Source organism: Sylvia atricapilla, chromosome 11 (assembly GCF_009819655.1).
Source record: "Sylvia atricapilla isolate bSylAtr1 chromosome 11, bSylAtr1.pri, whole genome shotgun sequence".
NCBI lineage: Eukaryota > Metazoa > Chordata > Aves > Passeriformes > Sylviidae > Sylvia > Sylvia atricapilla.
Window position 1 is genome coordinate 17,981,822 of NC_089150.1, and position 17,817 is coordinate 17,999,638.

Sequence of the window (17,817 nt, forward strand, 5' to 3'; positions counted from 1 at the left end):
GCTGAAATCTAGCTCAGTTCTCAAAACCTTTATGATGCCTCACTCATGAAATCATTTCATAGGTACCTCAATATCTATATATTAACCTTGAGTGATATCTAAGCCTCTTTAAGGTTTTGGTATTATATTTCCAGTACTTGGTGGTCCTCGCTTTATTATCTGTTCTTTGATACTTAAAGCTTGTGACAGCCAGTAAAATATCCCTTCTCAGGATCTTTGGTTCCAGTGTATTTTCAGTTAAGCACCCAAGCAGAGCTCAGAGTTGTTGGGTGCATTTCTACCTACTTATATATCTAAATATCATTGCAAATTTTTCTTTCAACCGCATTGTAAGAGAAGAACTTAGTGCAAAAACTTGTTTGCCAGAAATTTTTTATTTTGTTTCCAACTGCTTAAACATTGGCATGGCTCTGACAAGGGTTTAAAAAAAGCATTTTTGAGCATTGGGATGCAAATTAACATACCAAGCAATTAAAGTCAATTAAAACAGGATACGGTGTAATTAGAAACAGTTGTGTTCACATTGATATTCAGAGAGGTTCGATGTGTTGAAAGGAAAGAAAACAATTCAGGAAACTTTTAATGCCCAACAGATGTGATGATGATGCTAATAATGGCACCAGTTCCTAAATTCCCCCATCCTTCCTCACCTCAGGAGCTCTTGGAGAAGGGGGGAAATGGGAATTAATGGCTCTCTCCCAGCTCTCCCAGCACAGTGAACTCACCTGTTGAAGTAAAAGAGCAGCTGGAGCTTTTCAGCCTCAGGAGTTGTGTGATCAACTATCAGCAGCGTCCGTGAGCTTGAGAAGAGGGGATCTTCCCACCTTTCCCACTCCTGCTTCCTTGGTGCCCCTTTCACTGAGGTTCTGCATGTCTGGATTGGTATTTATTGCCAGAAACACTGAGCCAGAGGGGCTTTATTTTTATCCCCTTTCTGCATGGCAAGCAGAGGTCAGGGAGAGCCCTTGATCCTGTAAAGTAGAGGTACAACTGCCTTGATGGCCAAAAAATTTATTAGAGGTTGTGGTTGTAGCCCTTGGTGCAGTGGGATTCCACAGATCCCTTTACCTGCCTGTGGAGATGAGAATGGTGTTGGCTTTTCCTTGATGGAGATTGTGGGAAATGGATTTGTTGAGAAGTTTCAAAGCTTAACAGAGGGCTCACATGCTGTGCAAACTTTCAGATAAGAAATGCTGGCTTAGAAATGCTATAGAATAGGAGAGATGTTGTTGGGAGAGAAATGGAACTAGAAACAAGTTTCAAAGGATGGCTTTGCAGGAAAAACCAGATACTTTAGAGAAATAGAACTATGAAAGGTGCATTGTGGTAGGATCTACGAGGGGAGATTTTAGATGATTGGCTTTAAGGCATTAACAGCATTGTGTGGCAAAAGCTGATAGGTCAAGAAATGCTCATCATGTATTGGAATTAGGAAATAGTTGGCTTCTGATTGTGATGGTGTGAATTGTAACATCTGTGTTGTCTCACCTTTCACATGAGACTGAAAACAGAATAAAAAGTTTTTAAAAGGCCTTTCAGTTGCCTTATCTTTGGATCAAAAAAGGGTATAATCCAACAGGAGACGAGAGAGGAAATTCCCACTGCACCAGCTGGGAAGGAATTTGCCCCTGCCAGATCACAGTTTGCTCAGGTAGAACAGTCTAGGCAGTGGTGGGATGTGCTGCACAGCAGTGCAGAGAAGGATGGAAATGCAAGGAAATACTACAGATACTCGGGTGCAAGGCCTCCAGTGCCATCAAAGGGATATGTCTGCTGGCTGCCCTCCGTTAAATGCAATTTTTGGTTTAGAACAAGGAGGAAAGAATAGCTGGCAAAGAACTAAACAAATGAAAACCATTAGCTGGCTACTCCATCCTTTCCACCTAATTTAAGGCTCAGAGCAGGACTGTGTCCATCCCATATGTTCGGTTTTTAATTCTCATCAGCTGCTGATCCTTTTTTATTTGAAGCCTAAATGTGGAGAGACAAAGGCTATTTGAACTCAGCCAGTCAGAGCAGTTTGCATTCCCACTAAGAGTCAACACATGGAAGCACAGGGATAAAACTTCCCATTTTGCCTTGTATTGACCTGGGAATTCATCAATTCAGGCTTTTGGGACCTATAGGAATAGAATGGTGCTGTCCATTTCCTGGGAAATTCAAGTTCCTCCATTTCAGAGGGTACCTGATGAGACACATGAGTAATTTAATGTTTGGGGTTAATTAGTCTGAAAATCCAATTTCATTAATTACAAAAATATGCCTGAGAATCCTTTCACAGGTCCATTCTTTGATGTATTTCAGTTACGTAGGAGACAGGTATTGGATTCCTGAGTTTAAAATGCATTTTTTTTCTGAGGCTGTATTTGTCACCAAATTATTTTTTGCATTTTTGCAGCTTAACTAATTTTGACTGGTGTAAGGCAGCTGCAAGAGTAACATCTCACAGCTGGAAATGGCCACAGGCAATTACAGAGAGTTAAATTTCAGGTGGTTGTCACATAAAATATTGATAGTGCCATGGAATTTATAATTTAATCCTTCTTTTAATACTTCCTTTAGTACTTCTCTAAGTTTGAGTAGCCATATCCTGGTCTCAAGTTTGGGATTGTGAAACAGAAGCAATTCTGCTCCATTTTTCCTTTGGAAAATGTGACTTCTTTTAGGTTTCCTGTTGCTCCTTATGTGGAGAACAAACTGATTTCTGGAAAAGAAATGTGTGGCCATGTATCTGTAAAAAGAATTTGCTGGGGTTCAGCACCTCAGAATATTTTCCTGAAGGTTCTTTGTAAGATAAGGGTTCTCTATCAAATCCTAAGGAGATGTGGATAGAATTTAACCTCTGGGATTGATGAAATGCTTATTCCTGAAACCCAGATATGCAGGCAGAGCAGACTGAAGAGAAATCAGTTTAGTCATTATGGAGCGACTGAGAATCCATTGCTTTTATTGTTATAACGTATATAATTAATTATTTGTTATTATGAGTACCTGTGTTTGGAAATAATACACTTACAGAGAGCTTCTCAATCTCTATAAAAAAGGTGCTGACCTCACCCACAAAACCTAAAGAGTTTGGGAGGGAATATGTTCAGAGGACAAAAATCACTTGCTCAAAGGCAGCCACAGCACTTCACAAAGATGTGAAAATAAGGTGTTTTTGCTGCAGCTGGGGAACAAAAAATTCGTTTTCTGATGTTTATTTCCTCCCACAGGTTGTGTACGTGACAGCCACATTCCCCTACATCATGCTGATGATCCTCCTGATTCGGGGGGTGACGTTACCCGGTGCTTCCGAGGGGATCAAGTTCTACCTTTACCCCGACATCTCCCGCCTCTCTGACCCACAGGTAGGACCAGGGGCTGCATGTTTATTGGCCTTTCTGACCGGGAAAAACTGCAGGAGTCTCTTGGTTTTGAAGTCTGAACACAGGCGGCTGCTGGGGAGTTGTTCCTCATTGACAGTGAGACACTTGAGCCCATCCAGCGGAGACCACGAGGCTGGTGAGGGGCTGGGAACACAAACCCTGTGTGGAATGACTGAGGGAGCTGGGGGTGTTTATCCTGGAGAAAAGGAGACTCAGAGGTGACCTTGTCACTCCCTACAGCTCTCTGAAAGGTGGCTGTGCTCAGGTGGGGCTGGTCTCTTTGTCCAGGCAGCAACAGACAGAATGAGAGGACACAGCCTTGAGCTGTGCCAAGGGAAGTAGAGGTTGGATATTAGGAAAAGGTTTTTTACAGAAAGGGTGATTAAGTACTGAAATGGTCTGCCCGGGGAGGAGGTGGAGTCACCATCCCTGGGTGTGTTTAAAGCAGACTGGATGTGGCACCTGGTGCCATGGTTTAGTTGAGGTGTCAGGGCTGGGTTGGACTCCATGATCTTGAAGGTCTCTTCCAACCTTGTTGTTATGTGATTCTGTGAATCTGTGAATTGAAGCTCTGGAATTGGGAGTAGGGCTGTAAAGCCTTCCTGTGTGTTGGAACAGATCATTTTTTAAATTGGAAAGAACCTTGGTTGATAAATCAGGATTTTCAGAGCCAGTTGCAGTTGGTGCTTCTGCTACTGAGGAGCAAGAACGTTGCCACCAGTTCAATGGGAACAAATTTAATGGGATTTAGCCATTTTTTGTTTTGTTGCCTGTTCCAAATCTAAATCTCAGGCAGAATTAGCAGAGAAATTATTCACTCAGATGGTTACTGTCTCTGCAGCAGAATATGCAACTGAGGAGAATGAAGTGCTCAAACCAGGAAATCTGCCTCTTTTGTTATTTCCAGTGTAGAGTGGACCATGGAAATGATGGATTAAGTTGTTTTGGTGTTGTTTTGGTTTTTGGTTTTTTTTTCCAGTGACAGAGTATTACAATATTACAATAAAACAGTTGTTGTCCATCATTTGTGTGATATTGAAGGAGGGAAAAATGACATAATCTCTATAGAACCTGACAGGCTGCAGACAGCATTTTACTGATCTGCTTTGGCACTGTAAAAGACATTACACAGTGTTTCTCCTGAGGCTATTACATTATTAAATGGATCCTGAGAAGCAGACAGAAAGGAATTTGGGAATATTTGTCAAAATGATTTTTTTTAATCTGCTTACTGAAGACGTGTCAGCATAATTTTTTTAAAACTCTGCTTACTTTGAACACGTATTTTGTTGCAAAAGACAATAGAGGGGCTCCTTCAGATGATTTCCTTGGGGCATCTGAAATACCTGTAATGTTTGCTTTAAACAAGTGATATTTCAACAGAAAAACCCAACCAACCAATGAGACAACCAAAAAAAAAAAAAAAAAAAGGAAACCCAAATAAACAAAAAAATTCCAAAAAATGGACAAAAAACCCCAAAACAAACAAACAAAAAACCAAACAAATTAACAAAAAAAACCCCAACAAACCAAAAAGAAAAAGGCTATTTTAAAAGATTGAAAATTTTAGATGAAAATTTGATCATGTTAGGTGCTTTTTGGATTTGACAATATTTGTGTTGTGTGTCAGCATGGGTGGGAGGTGAAAGGGCTGTGCAAGGGGTGTCAGTGCTGGCTGTGGAACTCCACCTCCAGCAGAGGTGGCCTCGTGTCACCTGAGAAATGAGCCCTGGAACACAGGGAAAACCAGGATTCTCTGCACACTCCCAGATATTTGCTTGCATCTTCCAACAGGCTCAGTCTGTAGTAAATCCAGCCTGGCTCCAGCTGAGCCCCAAGTGCCCAAACTCCTTGCAGCCAGGAGAAGGAATTGTGTGCTGTTTGTCAGGGGTGGCAGGGCTTTGTCCTGCCCACTTGGAGCTGGTATTTCACCCCTGGGTGTGGGGCTGCAGGTGTCCCCTGCCTGCTCCAGCAGCTCTGGATGGCCTCATCTTGGTTACCCTGGGATTTGCTCCCCTTGAAATGTCTGTGTGGAGCCATGGAATGGTTGGGGTTGGGACCCTACAGATCACCCAGTGTCACCCCTGTCATGGCAGGGACACCTCCCACTGCCCCAGGCTGCTCCAGCCCCAATGTCCAGCCTGGCCTTGGGCACTGCCAGGGATCCAGGGATCCACCGCTGCTCTGGGCACCTGTGCCAGGGAACAATTCCTGCCCAACATCCCACCCAGCCCTGATCTCTGGCAGCTTGAAGCCATTCCCTCTTTTCCTGTCACTTCCCCCCTTCCAAAACATCCCTGTCCATCTTTCCTTTAGCCCTCCCAGGCCCTGCAGGGCCACCCTGAGCTCACCCCAAAGCTTCTCCCGTGCAGGTGAACACTCCCAGCCTTTCCTCCCAGCAGAGCTGAACTCCTCCTGTGGACAGGGGCCAGCCCTGCTGTTTGAGAGCCGCTTCCTCCCCTCGCCCAGGGCTTTTCCAGCGGCCCCTAACAGGATTTTGCCTTGCCTGTGGATTTCCCACGTGCCGCTGACACCCTCGCTCGTGTTTGTCTTTGAGGGAGGGCACGCCAGCTTAAGGGGCATTATTGCCAGCTTAAGGGACATTATTGGCAGCTCCAAGGAGGGTTTATATGCCTATTTACTATCCTGGTGCCACTTGTAGAGAAATATCTGGTTGCCATGCCAATTTGCAAAGCGCACAGTGTTGGTGGGAGCACAAAGCGCTGGGGACACGCGGGGTGTGTCTGTTTGTCCCACACGTGTGGGGCTGGGATTCCTTTAGGGAATGCTGCAAGGAGCCAATTCCTCCTTCCAGCTTCAGGCAGACGTCCACTGATGAGTTTTTGTCCTTCAGTTGTGTTTTAAACAGCTTTTAGTAGCAAGAAGCTGAAGTCAAATGTGCCGTAAGAGTGATGGTGAACACCAGGGCAGGTAATTGAATTGTGGTAGTCATTGGTGTTAGGGAATTATTTTTGTGTTGAAAAAAGCTGTCATTCCACCAAAATTGAAATATGTTGTTGAGAATAATTAGCTTAATACTTCAAGAAAGCTTTCAGACTAATGGGTGCAATCTCTTGTCACTTGTCAAGAAATAGAGGAAGCTTAGTTCTTCAGACTTAAAAACTAGAATTTGGCACAACTAGTTCTATTTAAAAAATAGCCTTTGGTTCAGCTGTGGTGCAACTTTTAATGGAAATGAAATGGATATATAGGCATTCTCCACTTCATGGAAATGTAGAATTTAATGTTCAAACCCACAAATATTAGGATAACCTCCCCCACTCCATAAACCTCTTGTCAATTGGTTCTTGAGCTTTTTGCCAAGGAGCACAACTGAAATTACCTGGAGATTTGTGCTTCCAGTTTCCATGTTTTCTCATTCCAGTGGATTTACTCCCTAATGCCAAAGCATAAATCATGTCTACCAGCAGAATTTGTTTTCCTCTTCAGTTGCAGGCGTGTTTCAATAACATTTCAAGGGAAGGTGCTGGGTCTGTATTAGGAGAGGGTATTTGAGCCCCACAGCCAGCTCTGTTTACTGGGGATTAAATAAATCAAGTTTCTCTTCAAGGCTCACTTCAGTTGAAGTTCTCGACTCTTTTGTCTTTGTGCAATTTGCCTTCCCTGGTGGGTTAAAGCTCTGTGAGCAGCTATTCATCTTTGCAGCTCCCCTCAGCTTCCAAGGCCTGTGGTCTCCGTTTCATTTTTATATTCTATCCCTCCAGCAGACCCAATCCTCTTGCTCTGAAAATGCCATTTTTTATTGTCCTGATCGTGTGTAGAGCTCACACCAATCCCTGTGTGTTGCATCAGTGGAAATGGAAATAGAGTGGAGCTCTATTTAAGCCTCAGATGTGTTTTCCTTCATCAAGAAAAAGGTCTCAATAATCTTCATGCTCAAATGGGCTTGAAATGCATCCCTCTGCCCTAATCTGGGAGATACAGGTGCTGTTTATAGCTTAAATAAAGGATCTTTGCCGAGTTATAACTCCCACAAAAGCAGTGCTTCAGCAAGGTAATGGGATTGTTATGGGGTTTGTGTGCAAGCCTGACTCAGAAGATGGTTCTGCTTGTCCCTGGACAGATTTAAGGCACTCAATATGTGATTGTACTTGTGTATGGTGCTCACTGAGCCTTTCTGGGCAAAACATTCGCTTCCTTGTAAGAGGATTTTACAAACATTTGTGCCTGGAAGGAGTTTAGGGAGTGGCAGATGTAGCAGTTGGATGGGTCAGGAAGTAACAGTATGGATAATGGTATGGAAAATCACACCAATTTAACCCCTTCTGTAGCAGCAGGCTGTTAAAAAGGGGAGGAAAATCAGAATAAAGCTTTCTTGTTTATTGCATGGTTGTACGCTAAAAATTGGCCAAGTTTCTGATTTTTTTTCTTTTTTTTTTTAATTGTGAATTGTTTTAATGAACATATTTGTGAGAGCATCTATCAACACATACAGAACTGCACACTCCTCTGAACAGCTGACTTCCAAAATCTTGTCAAAAATTTCCATTTCTCTGTGGAAAGAATACAGGTTGTACCTCACCTCTGATAAACTCTCGAGTGAATGGTGAGCTCGAGGAACGAAGCCAAATTAATCAGGTACAGAAAAATCAGAGCCATGACAGGTAAATTGAATTTAGCTCTTACATTTCCAAAGGGAAAACATTAAAATTGCAATAAGATTTGTGGCGGCAGAAGCATTTCTGCAATTCTTTGGTAGCTCAGCCAGGAGAATTCACTTTTAGGCAGCTGGGATGTGCAGCTGACAACTGGGAAGGACTTTTCCCATAAATTTCCTTGGCATTGAGATTTGCCTGACTGGCTTGAAGCCTACTGGATTTTCCTTCTTGAAAACGAGTACCAAAACGTGAGCATCAGCTTAACCTGAAAACCCACTTACTCCAGATAGATTTTTTTACTACTAAGATCCTTCTCTTCCTTACATTGCCCTCTGGATCAAAAAATGCTTTTTCTTGTTTAGTATTTAGGCTGTTTTCATTTGTGGTTGCAGACAAAAAGAGAATTTTAGTACATCTCTTTCAGAGAAAACACTTTTTTCTTTCCTGATAGAAAGTCACTCTAAAATAAATGCACACAGATTTTTTTTGCTCCCCCTGGAAATTGTAATTTTTCATTACATTTTCTTAATTTTTGCATTGGCTTACTGTGGTGGTTTTTCCCTCCTTACCATGATATTAATCTGTTTCAGCACATAAATAACAATATTCTTTTTAAAAGATGCTGCTCACTAAAACTGCAAACAATTGCTTTCCAATTAGTCTAATTACAAGATACATATGGGGGAGAGAAATTTGGGAATACTAGATCAGTGTGCTGGTGATATTTCCTTAAATCCTGACCTGAAAACCCTGCTGCAAAAGCATTGAAGAATGTTTCTTCCCTTAACTTTTTATTTCCAAAATTTCGGGAGGCTGAGTTGCTGTAGGAAGGGGAAATAATGCAGATTGATCCAATTTTAGAATCTGCAGCCCTGGAATCCACAATCCTGTCGCCACCTCGAGGCCAGTGAAAGTTTATCCAAGGCAAAGGAAAGGAAAATCCTCTTTTCTGCCTCTGACAGTGAAGCAAACTGCTGCATTCAAACATAAATTTTAGGGCTCTGCTTTTTCTAAAAAAAAAGGTTGTAAAAGAAATTGGGAATTTATTTTGGGGTGCTTCCATGCTCAGAAAATTCATGTTGCTGAGCAGTGGATTTCGGACCTGTCCTGCATTTAAACCTCCTTACAATAGAAACCTTGGGATTTTCAGATGCTGGCCATGAAATTATCTCTGATTGCCGGAGAATTTTTGGATGCTTTTTTTTTTTTTTTTTTCTTCTTTTTGCAATGTGACAGGGTAACTACCTTAGAGGTATTTTTCAACTGTAATGATTCCATGATTCCCTAAGTGAAAAACTTGCAGTGGAATGAGAAACTGCTCCATAAGGTATCTTTAATACTAGATAGTGGATTTCTGAGGATAGCACTTGGAAAAATGCTTCAGAGACAGGTGAATCTTACCAGAATTTTTGCACCAATAAATCAGTAAACCCTTCAGTGATTTACTGCATTTTTGACTTTTACAAGGGTTTGGGCAGCAATTTAAAAAAGAAAAAACTATCTGGGAAAAAATAGCAGCAATGAGAGGAGGAAGATGTCCAGCTCCTATCACACTTGTGCAGTTCTGCCATGGGTATGGAATTTACTCTTTTCCCTCTCACTTCCTTCCCATTCTCTGGATTGTTTCTTCAGCAGATATTCACAGTCTGAACCAGCCATTGAGTTGCAGTAAATTAAAACAAGATTGAAAGTCAAAAATCCCTACAAAGGGTGAAAATCTTCAGCTGAATTTATTATCTGTATAACTACAACTCCCCCTTTACCTGGATCTTTGAAAAAGCAAGAATCTAAATTTCAAACTGTTCTTTCAGTGAAAGAAAAAAGCCTTGCTGCTGGAGGTGAGGTTCTTGTGTTGCTGTTGGGTAGAAATCCCCTACCCAAATTTAAACTTTCGTTTTAAATTTTCAAGAATGGATTCTTCTCCAAGTCTGCTGCTTGCAGGCCATCTTTACAAATCACTGAAGTTTGAATTTTTGTAAGGGAATAAATTCAAGGATACAGCCCAGTGTGATGCTTAGAGATATTTTTCCTACAATGCAGTTTATAACCTTCCCAAGGAGGAATTATTTCATTTAACGTGTCATGCAGATTTTGCACTACAGATTAGGTGGCTTTAAAGAGTAGGGAGAGCAACAAATCCCAAATTAAATGAAAGGGCAGGAATCTTGTTGGGAACACACATTGCAAAGGGATGGGCTGGAGACACCCAGGGGCTTCTCCTGGGGCAAAAAAATAACCCCCTGTGGGGCCTGGAGCAGCTCAGTGTTTGCTCACCACATCAGTTTTTATATTGTGCAAAAGTTCTGGGAATATTTAAGTGCAAAAGTTCTGTGTACATTTAAGTGGAAAAGCTTTGTGGACATGTAAGTGGAAAGGTTTTGTGTACATTTAAATGGAAAGGTTTGCAGTAAATTTAAGTATTCTGTGGGAAAGGCTCAATCTAAATCCCATGCACAAACTTTTGAGGTGTGTCAGTGCACGTAACTCACCTTTTCATGGCTCACCAGGCAACTCCGGTTTATTTCTTATTTATTAATGTTGTGACTGTTGGTTTTAGGTGCTTTCTGAACTCCAGTTATGGCTCTGGGGTGTTATTTCAAGCCCTGAACAAATAATTTGTCTCCTTCTCCCCATGGTTTTCTCCCTGTGTTTCTTGCTCTTGCTGCACAAGCAGCAGCAAGCTGAGCAGGTTTGGGAAGTGAGAAGAGACTTGTTGAATGGGCTCATTTTGGAACTTCTCTGGGATTTCTGGGCCACAGGGAATCTCCTCCAGCTGTCTGTATAACCCCTGAGCAACCCTGGCGTTATCTGAGGTTCGGGGAGGCTTTAATTGCACTTTAATATCAGATTTTATGGCTGGTGCAGTTGCCACTGGAGGGAGACAGGATCCACACATTAAGTGGGAGTATTGGCATGACAACCAGAGATTTGCCACTGCTTTCATGGTGGAACCTGAAAAGAAATACAAGAGAAACTTAAAGAGCTTTTTTTTTTTTTTTTTTTTTTTTTTTTTTTTTTTTTTTTTTTTTTTTCCTAAATTGGAACATTTAAAGGATTACAAATAATTTCAATGACTTTGCTCTGTCAGCTACTTTAGAAGTCCAGTCTTCTAGCAGAAAAAAGGTGCTGTTAAAAGCACGTATTTCGGATGAAATTCAGAATTGGTAAAATAAAAAGCAAAGTGACAGATGGATATTAATGAGGAAATAATAATAAGGGGGCTTGCACACAGTGGGGGGTCAGTAAACCAAGCAAATGAATATTCCATGTTATTTCTGTGATACAAGTGGGTTTATGATGACATATAAATAGAGGCACAGGAAATACAGAGCTATTTTGAGAATTGCTAGTAGGATTCTCCTTAATCCCATTATTCCAGAGGAATGAGAGAAAAAAGGAGAAGATAAGGTTACTGCACTGGTGGAATGACGTGCTGCTTGCACAGAAAATGTGCAATTTGCTCTTTTAAAAAACTGAGTGCGCCTAAAGATTATTCTTTCAAGACCTGTACAAAGAAATGCTTTCTAATCCCCCTGACATTTCCGAAACTCTTTTTATTTCCACCCTGGGACTGGAGTTGCAGTTGAACTCTCAAAATAAGCCAACAAAAAGAAGGCTGGGCAAAAATCTGGTGAAAATTAGAGTGTGAACCCCCCAAACCTGCCCTGGGAGAGGTGTGAGGCTGGAAAGGTGCTTCCCGTAGGATTTACTGCCATGATTTTGGTATCCACTAAAAGTTCTGGGACATTTGTGCTTAAATACAAGATTTACTGCATTGCTGCCTTTTCCTTCTTCATGGATAAAGTGACTCCACTGTGTTGGTGAAGGGTTGGCTTAGGCTGTTGAATTATTTGTTGGATTATTGTCTCAGTTTTAGTTCTTTACCTCCCATTGCTCAGTTGTTTCTCCCTTCTTGATAAAACACACCCCCACATATTCACATTGGTGTTACATCACCAAAACTGTCCTTGAGGATTAATGACAGGAGGGGAAATGAACATTTTCCTAGTTTCACATTTGGCTGTGGTGCATTATTTGCCTTCATATTCTTTCCTCTGAGTCTTTAAAGAGATAAATTTCCGTGTGTTAACATTAAACCTCAGAAAATTTTGTATAAAGAAATTCCTGTAAAGATCATGAACGTTTTAAGGAAAGCCTTCCTTAGCTGTGTGCAGAGTCTCAGTTTCCAAATGGATTTTTCCCATATGGATTTTTATAGGCAGCTGCTTTAAAAACTGAGGCTCAAGAAACGGAACTTTTCCCAGAATTTTCCCGTTTTGATGCCCCTGGGGAACACAGATAATAAAATGGGCTTCGTCCCACCAGGGCAAATCCCACACTGCTGCTGCAGTTTGTGTTTGTAAAGAAGGAAAAGAGAAGAAAATTTTGGGATGCCACAACCAGAGAGAGAATGAAATGCATTGAGAAAATATGCTACAAGTTTGGCAGGAAATTTGCAAATATTCAGTTGCAGTTTGGGGTAAGGGGTTACTGATTTTTCACTTGTTTGTGGTCAGTTCCAGAGAATACTTGAATCAGAAAGTGCAGCTGTACCTCTAAAAAAAGAGAAATGGGATCTGGTTCTTGGTGATTCTGCACTCGAGTTCTGTTTGCACACTGATATTTTAGCAGAACAAATAGAAAACATTTCTCACAGACTAGAGCTTTAAAAAGCATTTGTATTTTAAACATTTGAATTCTTAATTTTTACCTATCATTACACTTTGAAACAAAATCTTATTTAGGAATTAAAAAGCAAATGCTTTTGCAACCACATTTGGCTTCTCAAAATAACCTTCCAGTTTTGGGCCAAACGCTTTTACGTTTCACACAAATTTGCAACTAAAATTAAATTGGAGCTTCATTCTTCTGCGAAATTAAACATTTGATCAATGTCAGTACTTTCAGTGTGCCCAAATGTCAAGAAGTAAGGTCTTGAATATGGCCTCTAAGTGGCATTTTTTTAATCCTAGGCCTTTTTTTTGTCTCAATCTCAGTTTTACTTTATGTTTCTGCCAGCTCTGTGGCATAAATGCAAGGTTTTCCAGTGCCCAGCTCTCTTGAAAAAGGCTCAGGCTCACAGCAGAATTCCAGTGAACGTTGAGTGGCTTGTTTACTAAAATTCACCAGTTGGGTACACAGCTCCTGCCACTCTAAAAACAACTCAGGCTTTTAAAATGCTCTAAATCCCTCTGTGGAAAATAATAAAACAACATGGGCACTCTGGGGGATGCTCACAAAAAGCCCCTGGTAATTTCCCAGCCCAGGGGGCTCAGGGGATTTGTTTATCCAGCCATGGAGGGAAGTACAACAGAGGTGGGAAATGATGGCAGCGCCGAAAAATCTGCTGAGGACAAGCAGCCCTCAGTGAGTTACTGGTGATGAAGGAGAAAATGTTGCAAAGGAGGAGGGAATGTAAATCACCTGTTTGGTAATTTGATTTTCACAATGAAGTAGGTGAGGTGATCCAGGGTCATGGTATTGAACAGGGCTTGCTGTGGAAACGGGTCTTGGAAATGCGTTTTGGTTCTTATAAAACATCTCTCCTAAAAACTCCTCTTTGCCCTGATCCTGTGGAGCACTTGGAATGCCCAAGAGCCAGAGTGGAGATCCCTCAGCTTGAGTGAATCAGAAATTGAATAACACAGGGCTGGACTGACTTTCTTGTGCATTTTGACACTGAGCAGACAGTGCTTTTCAGTACAGGTATATTGCTGGTAAATATATTTTTGTATTTCTAGAACTCCATTTACCTGCAGGTTTTTAAGTTGTTTTGTTTTTAAGTAGTTTAGGTGGGGGGGATTTGTTGGGTTGGTTGGTTTTGGTTTTTTGTTTCTGTTTTGTTTGGTTTTGTTGTAGTTTTTTGGTTGGTTGGTCTGGGTTTTGCTTTTTTAATTTTTTACTATGGGTTAAATTTTACTTGAGCTCCATGGTCATACATATGCAAGTAAAAGTAAGAGATGAGTGCATATTTCCAAAATATGGAGTGGAAGAAGGCAACACTAAGTGAGCTGGCAGCAAGTGGGAAAGGGAAAGAAAGAAACCAAACCACAAACCCTTTTTGTCTTTTTCCATTCTGTGTGGGGGGTTCTGTAGGTTGGAGGCATCAGACAGGAGCCAAATGTCCTTCCCATGGCAGAGGAACATCCAAGGAGTGATGCTGAGGGACAGACACCACACCAAGGATGGTTTTGGGTTGGAACCACCCCAAAATCAGCTCTTTGGACACTTCAGACAAGCCTTTAAAACAAGCTCAGGACACCAACAGTGCTTTGTTTTCTAAATTACCTTCCCCCAGACAAATCTGTCACAGGGAAGTGTACAAGCTTGTGCCTGAAGGTCTAAACCAAATTTGCTTTATTGCTTTGTCTTTTTAAATCCCTCCTTGTATTTATTTATAAAAAATATCTGGGGAGCTCATTCGGATTTTTCTGCCTGGGTGCTGTCATTAGCTCCTTACCTGGGAAAGTGAAATTCCCTAAACTCTCAGGGAATTGTGCCGGAGAAAAAACCACAAATCCAAAACGCCCCTTTAAATAGAAAAATAAAATTCTTCAAATCAGAGATTGATGGGACAAATTGCTGCTCTGAGTTTGCTGGAGCAATCTCGGAGATTCTTGGCACAGAATCCTGGGTAGGTGCCAAGTCCTTGGTTTGGTTCCAAGCAAATTCCAGCCACCATTCAGCAGCAATTAACTGGGAGGCAGATGTAGCTGGGCCACCCTGAGTTATCATCTCTGCCCTGGCTCTGCTCATTCAGGCACAGAATCCCTGCTTTCCCTCAGGTGCCACCCCAAATTCCTTCCTGGGGTTACACCCTCAGGAACTGCGCTTCTGGAATTCCCACCATAAGAGCTGGGAGGATGGGGAGAGATGAATTTAAAGCTAATTTCATTATTCTACAATCCTATGCAATGCCAAAGTTAATGACTGTTGCTTGTTCAGTACTTTATCACTGGTGGAATTCGAGGATGAGGCTACCAAAAAAAGAAGCAGTTTGTGGTTTTGGAGTCTTTGAGGCTGTAGTGAATAAGTTTATAAGGTTTTGTGACCTGCATTTCAGAGGAGGTCGCTGCAATGGATTCTGAAACAATTCACTGCTTGTGCTGCCACAGGATTGATCTGCTGAGGGTTTAGTGGTGAGGTGGCCTCGGTGGATTCCTACTTCTGCTCCCCGGAATTGCTCTGGCTGAGGGAGATGAGTGATGGTGGAACTCAGAGGGGAGACATCCATCCGCCCTGATGTGATGTTTGCAGACATTGATTGGTTTTCTCTCTCTGGCTGCTCCTCAAGGTGTCCTTGAGCTGTTGTGACCCCCAGGCAGGGTGTGTGGCAGGGTGGGAGAGGTGCTGGGGCTCCCTGTGAGGACAATGGCAGAAAAAAGCCACCTTTGGAGAGTATTCCCATGGCTCTGTGCTCCAGCCACTTGAAGTGGGATGCATTTTACCTGCCTACATTAAAATGGGGTGTAGCCCTGGTTCCGTGCCTGAGATGCTCTGGTTTTCTGAAATTATTTTCCCAGGGAATTTTCTGTAAACGGGATAAATGTTTTTTTACCTGTACCTATGTTATTCATTCCTTTTCCTAGGAGGGATTTCTTCTTGATGTCCCTCTGCTCTGACCCATGTGAGTGGTTTGTCTTTTTGTCACCAATCAAATTGGTCAGTATGAAATAGTGTAACAGGAAGACTCATCCCAAAAATAGGAGTCATTTTCAGCCTTCTGAAGCTCGGGGTCTGTGTTGTTGTGGTGTAAGACAGTGTCAATTGGGATTTGTTGCCGTAGTCTTTCCCCACACATCTGGTCTTGGCAACAATAAAAAAGGACAGTGTGTGACCTCTGCACTGGCTGGACACGTTTTTGTTATGTGTTTATAGTTAAATAAGTATCTCTTGTAGCTAAAGTGAAAAAACTGTTTTATTTCCATGTCTTGGTAGCAATTTCAATCCTTTCCATTCCATTAAATCTTATTAAACCGAAAATGATGGTTCTCAAATGAAAAAGGATGTTTTAATAAAGTGGTTAATGCTCCGGGTTAACTTTATGGATTTTCATCATTTTCTGGGCCAGTTTTTGCTGAGTTAGTGTGGGATTATCCACATTGGTAGCTTTGAGGAAAGCTGAGTGACTGAAATGGGATTAAATTAGAATAAAATTAAATACTCCCTTGTCTGTCCTTTTGGATTGTTGACCCATATTGTCACTACCAATATTTGAAGCAATGTGTTGTCCCAGATTTCATTTCTCTGTTCTGAGGTTACTTTAGAAAAGATAATTAACTTTTAATTGTGTCTTTAGTATTTGTTCTGCCCAAGCACTCAGTTTTTGTTCTGCTTGTGAAGGGCAATATTTAAACTGTTCTGTGGGCAGCATGAAATCAATGCTGCCTTCAATTAAGATTTTCTTTGTGTGACACAATGGTGGGTCAGAAGTTGTCACTTGGCCTTTTTAATGGGTTTATTAAACACTAGGTTTATCTGAGGGATTTTTTAGAGACGTTTCTGCTAAATTAAAAACATTTTCTCTTTTTTCCCTTTGGTCTTTAGGCAATAATTATTTTTTTAAAATAAATCAAATATAATAGAGTAATTTAGTGGATAATAACTGGAAGCTGGGCCATGTTTTTTGGTGGTTTTGTAGAAAATTGAGTATTTGGAGTGGCTGTTCAGAGATATGTATTTATTTGTGATGCTCTTTAAATAGCAGTGCAGGGCACTGTACACTCAACAGTCACTGGGGCTTTTTTTTTAAGTGAAAAGGCAAAAAAAAAAGAAAGAAAAAAAGCTTTTACACACTGTCAAACCTGGAAATGGAGCTCAGCCCTCCTGATTCCACAGCCAAGGCACCATTCCCTGTTTGGGTGGCCCTGGGCCAGGAACTCAGGAGGTCCTCCTGGAACCCTGCCTTGGCTTTGGCAAAAGTCTATAAAAATGGAGATGTAGTGGGTTTAGAGAAATACAAAAGAATGTGCTTTTTTCACACAATGAATGACTAAATGGTGGAACTCGCTGCTGGAGGATGTGGGAGGCTGAAAGTATCAATTAATTCAATTAATTACGGATGGGCCAATTGTGAACTGTTAAACACAGAGTCCAGATTTAGCTTGGGATTCTGGCTGGTTTCTGTCCAACTTTCACTGGGAGGTTCCCTGTCCTGGGCTGTCCACCCTGCTGGGGCAGTCTCTGTGCCCCTGCTGTAAAATAAAATGTAAATTAAAGTGAAGCAAATGGCAGCAGGCCAGAAAATTCCCATTTGAATAGAACCCCCCAAAGCAGGTACAACCAGAACCACCCCAGGATCACAAGGGCTGGAAAAGACCTTTAAAACCATTGAGTCCAGCCATAAACCCGGCCCTGAAAACCCCACCAAAGATCATGTCCAGTCAGGTTCTGAACTCTCCAAGGATGGTGACTCCACAAGCTCTCTCTAGGCAGCCTGCTCCAGGGTTTTACAGCTCTCTCCAGAAGTTTCTCTTCAACTTAAATGGGATTAGCTGTGTTGCAGCTTGTGCCTCTTTTCCTTCTATCAGCACCTCTGAGAAGGCACTGATTCCCTGTCCTTTACTCCCTCCCATAGAGTATTTATTTATTTATACACATGTATTTATGCTCAAGAATCCGGAGTCTTCCCTGCTCTAACCTGTGCAGTCCCAGCTCTCTCAACCTCTCAAACCTGTCATGTTTTTCAAGGTGCAGCAGTCCCTCAATCACATCTGTAGCCCTTCACTGGGCTCCATTAAATCCCTATTTCTCGTGAACTGGGATCCCAGGGCTGAATTTGTGGTGTTTGGCAAAGAAAATGGATCACCCATCTCCCTCAGGGTGCTGCT

At 41.8% G+C, this 17,817-nt stretch overlaps 1 protein-coding gene across 2 annotated transcripts in view; it reads left to right on the forward strand.

The window, feature by feature from the left end:
- The window catches only part of SLC6A11 (solute carrier family 6 member 11), a 92,758-nt gene that overhangs the window by 42,932 nt on the left and 32,009 nt on the right, over nucleotides 1–17,817 (forward strand). For both annotated transcript variants that reach the window (XM_066326930.1, XM_066326931.1), the window contains one exon: nucleotides 3,216–3,350. In XM_066326930.1, coding sequence (XP_066183027.1) covers nucleotides 3,216–3,350 — 135 coding nt within the window. The remainder of the gene's footprint in view (nucleotides 1–3,215; nucleotides 3,351–17,817) is intronic.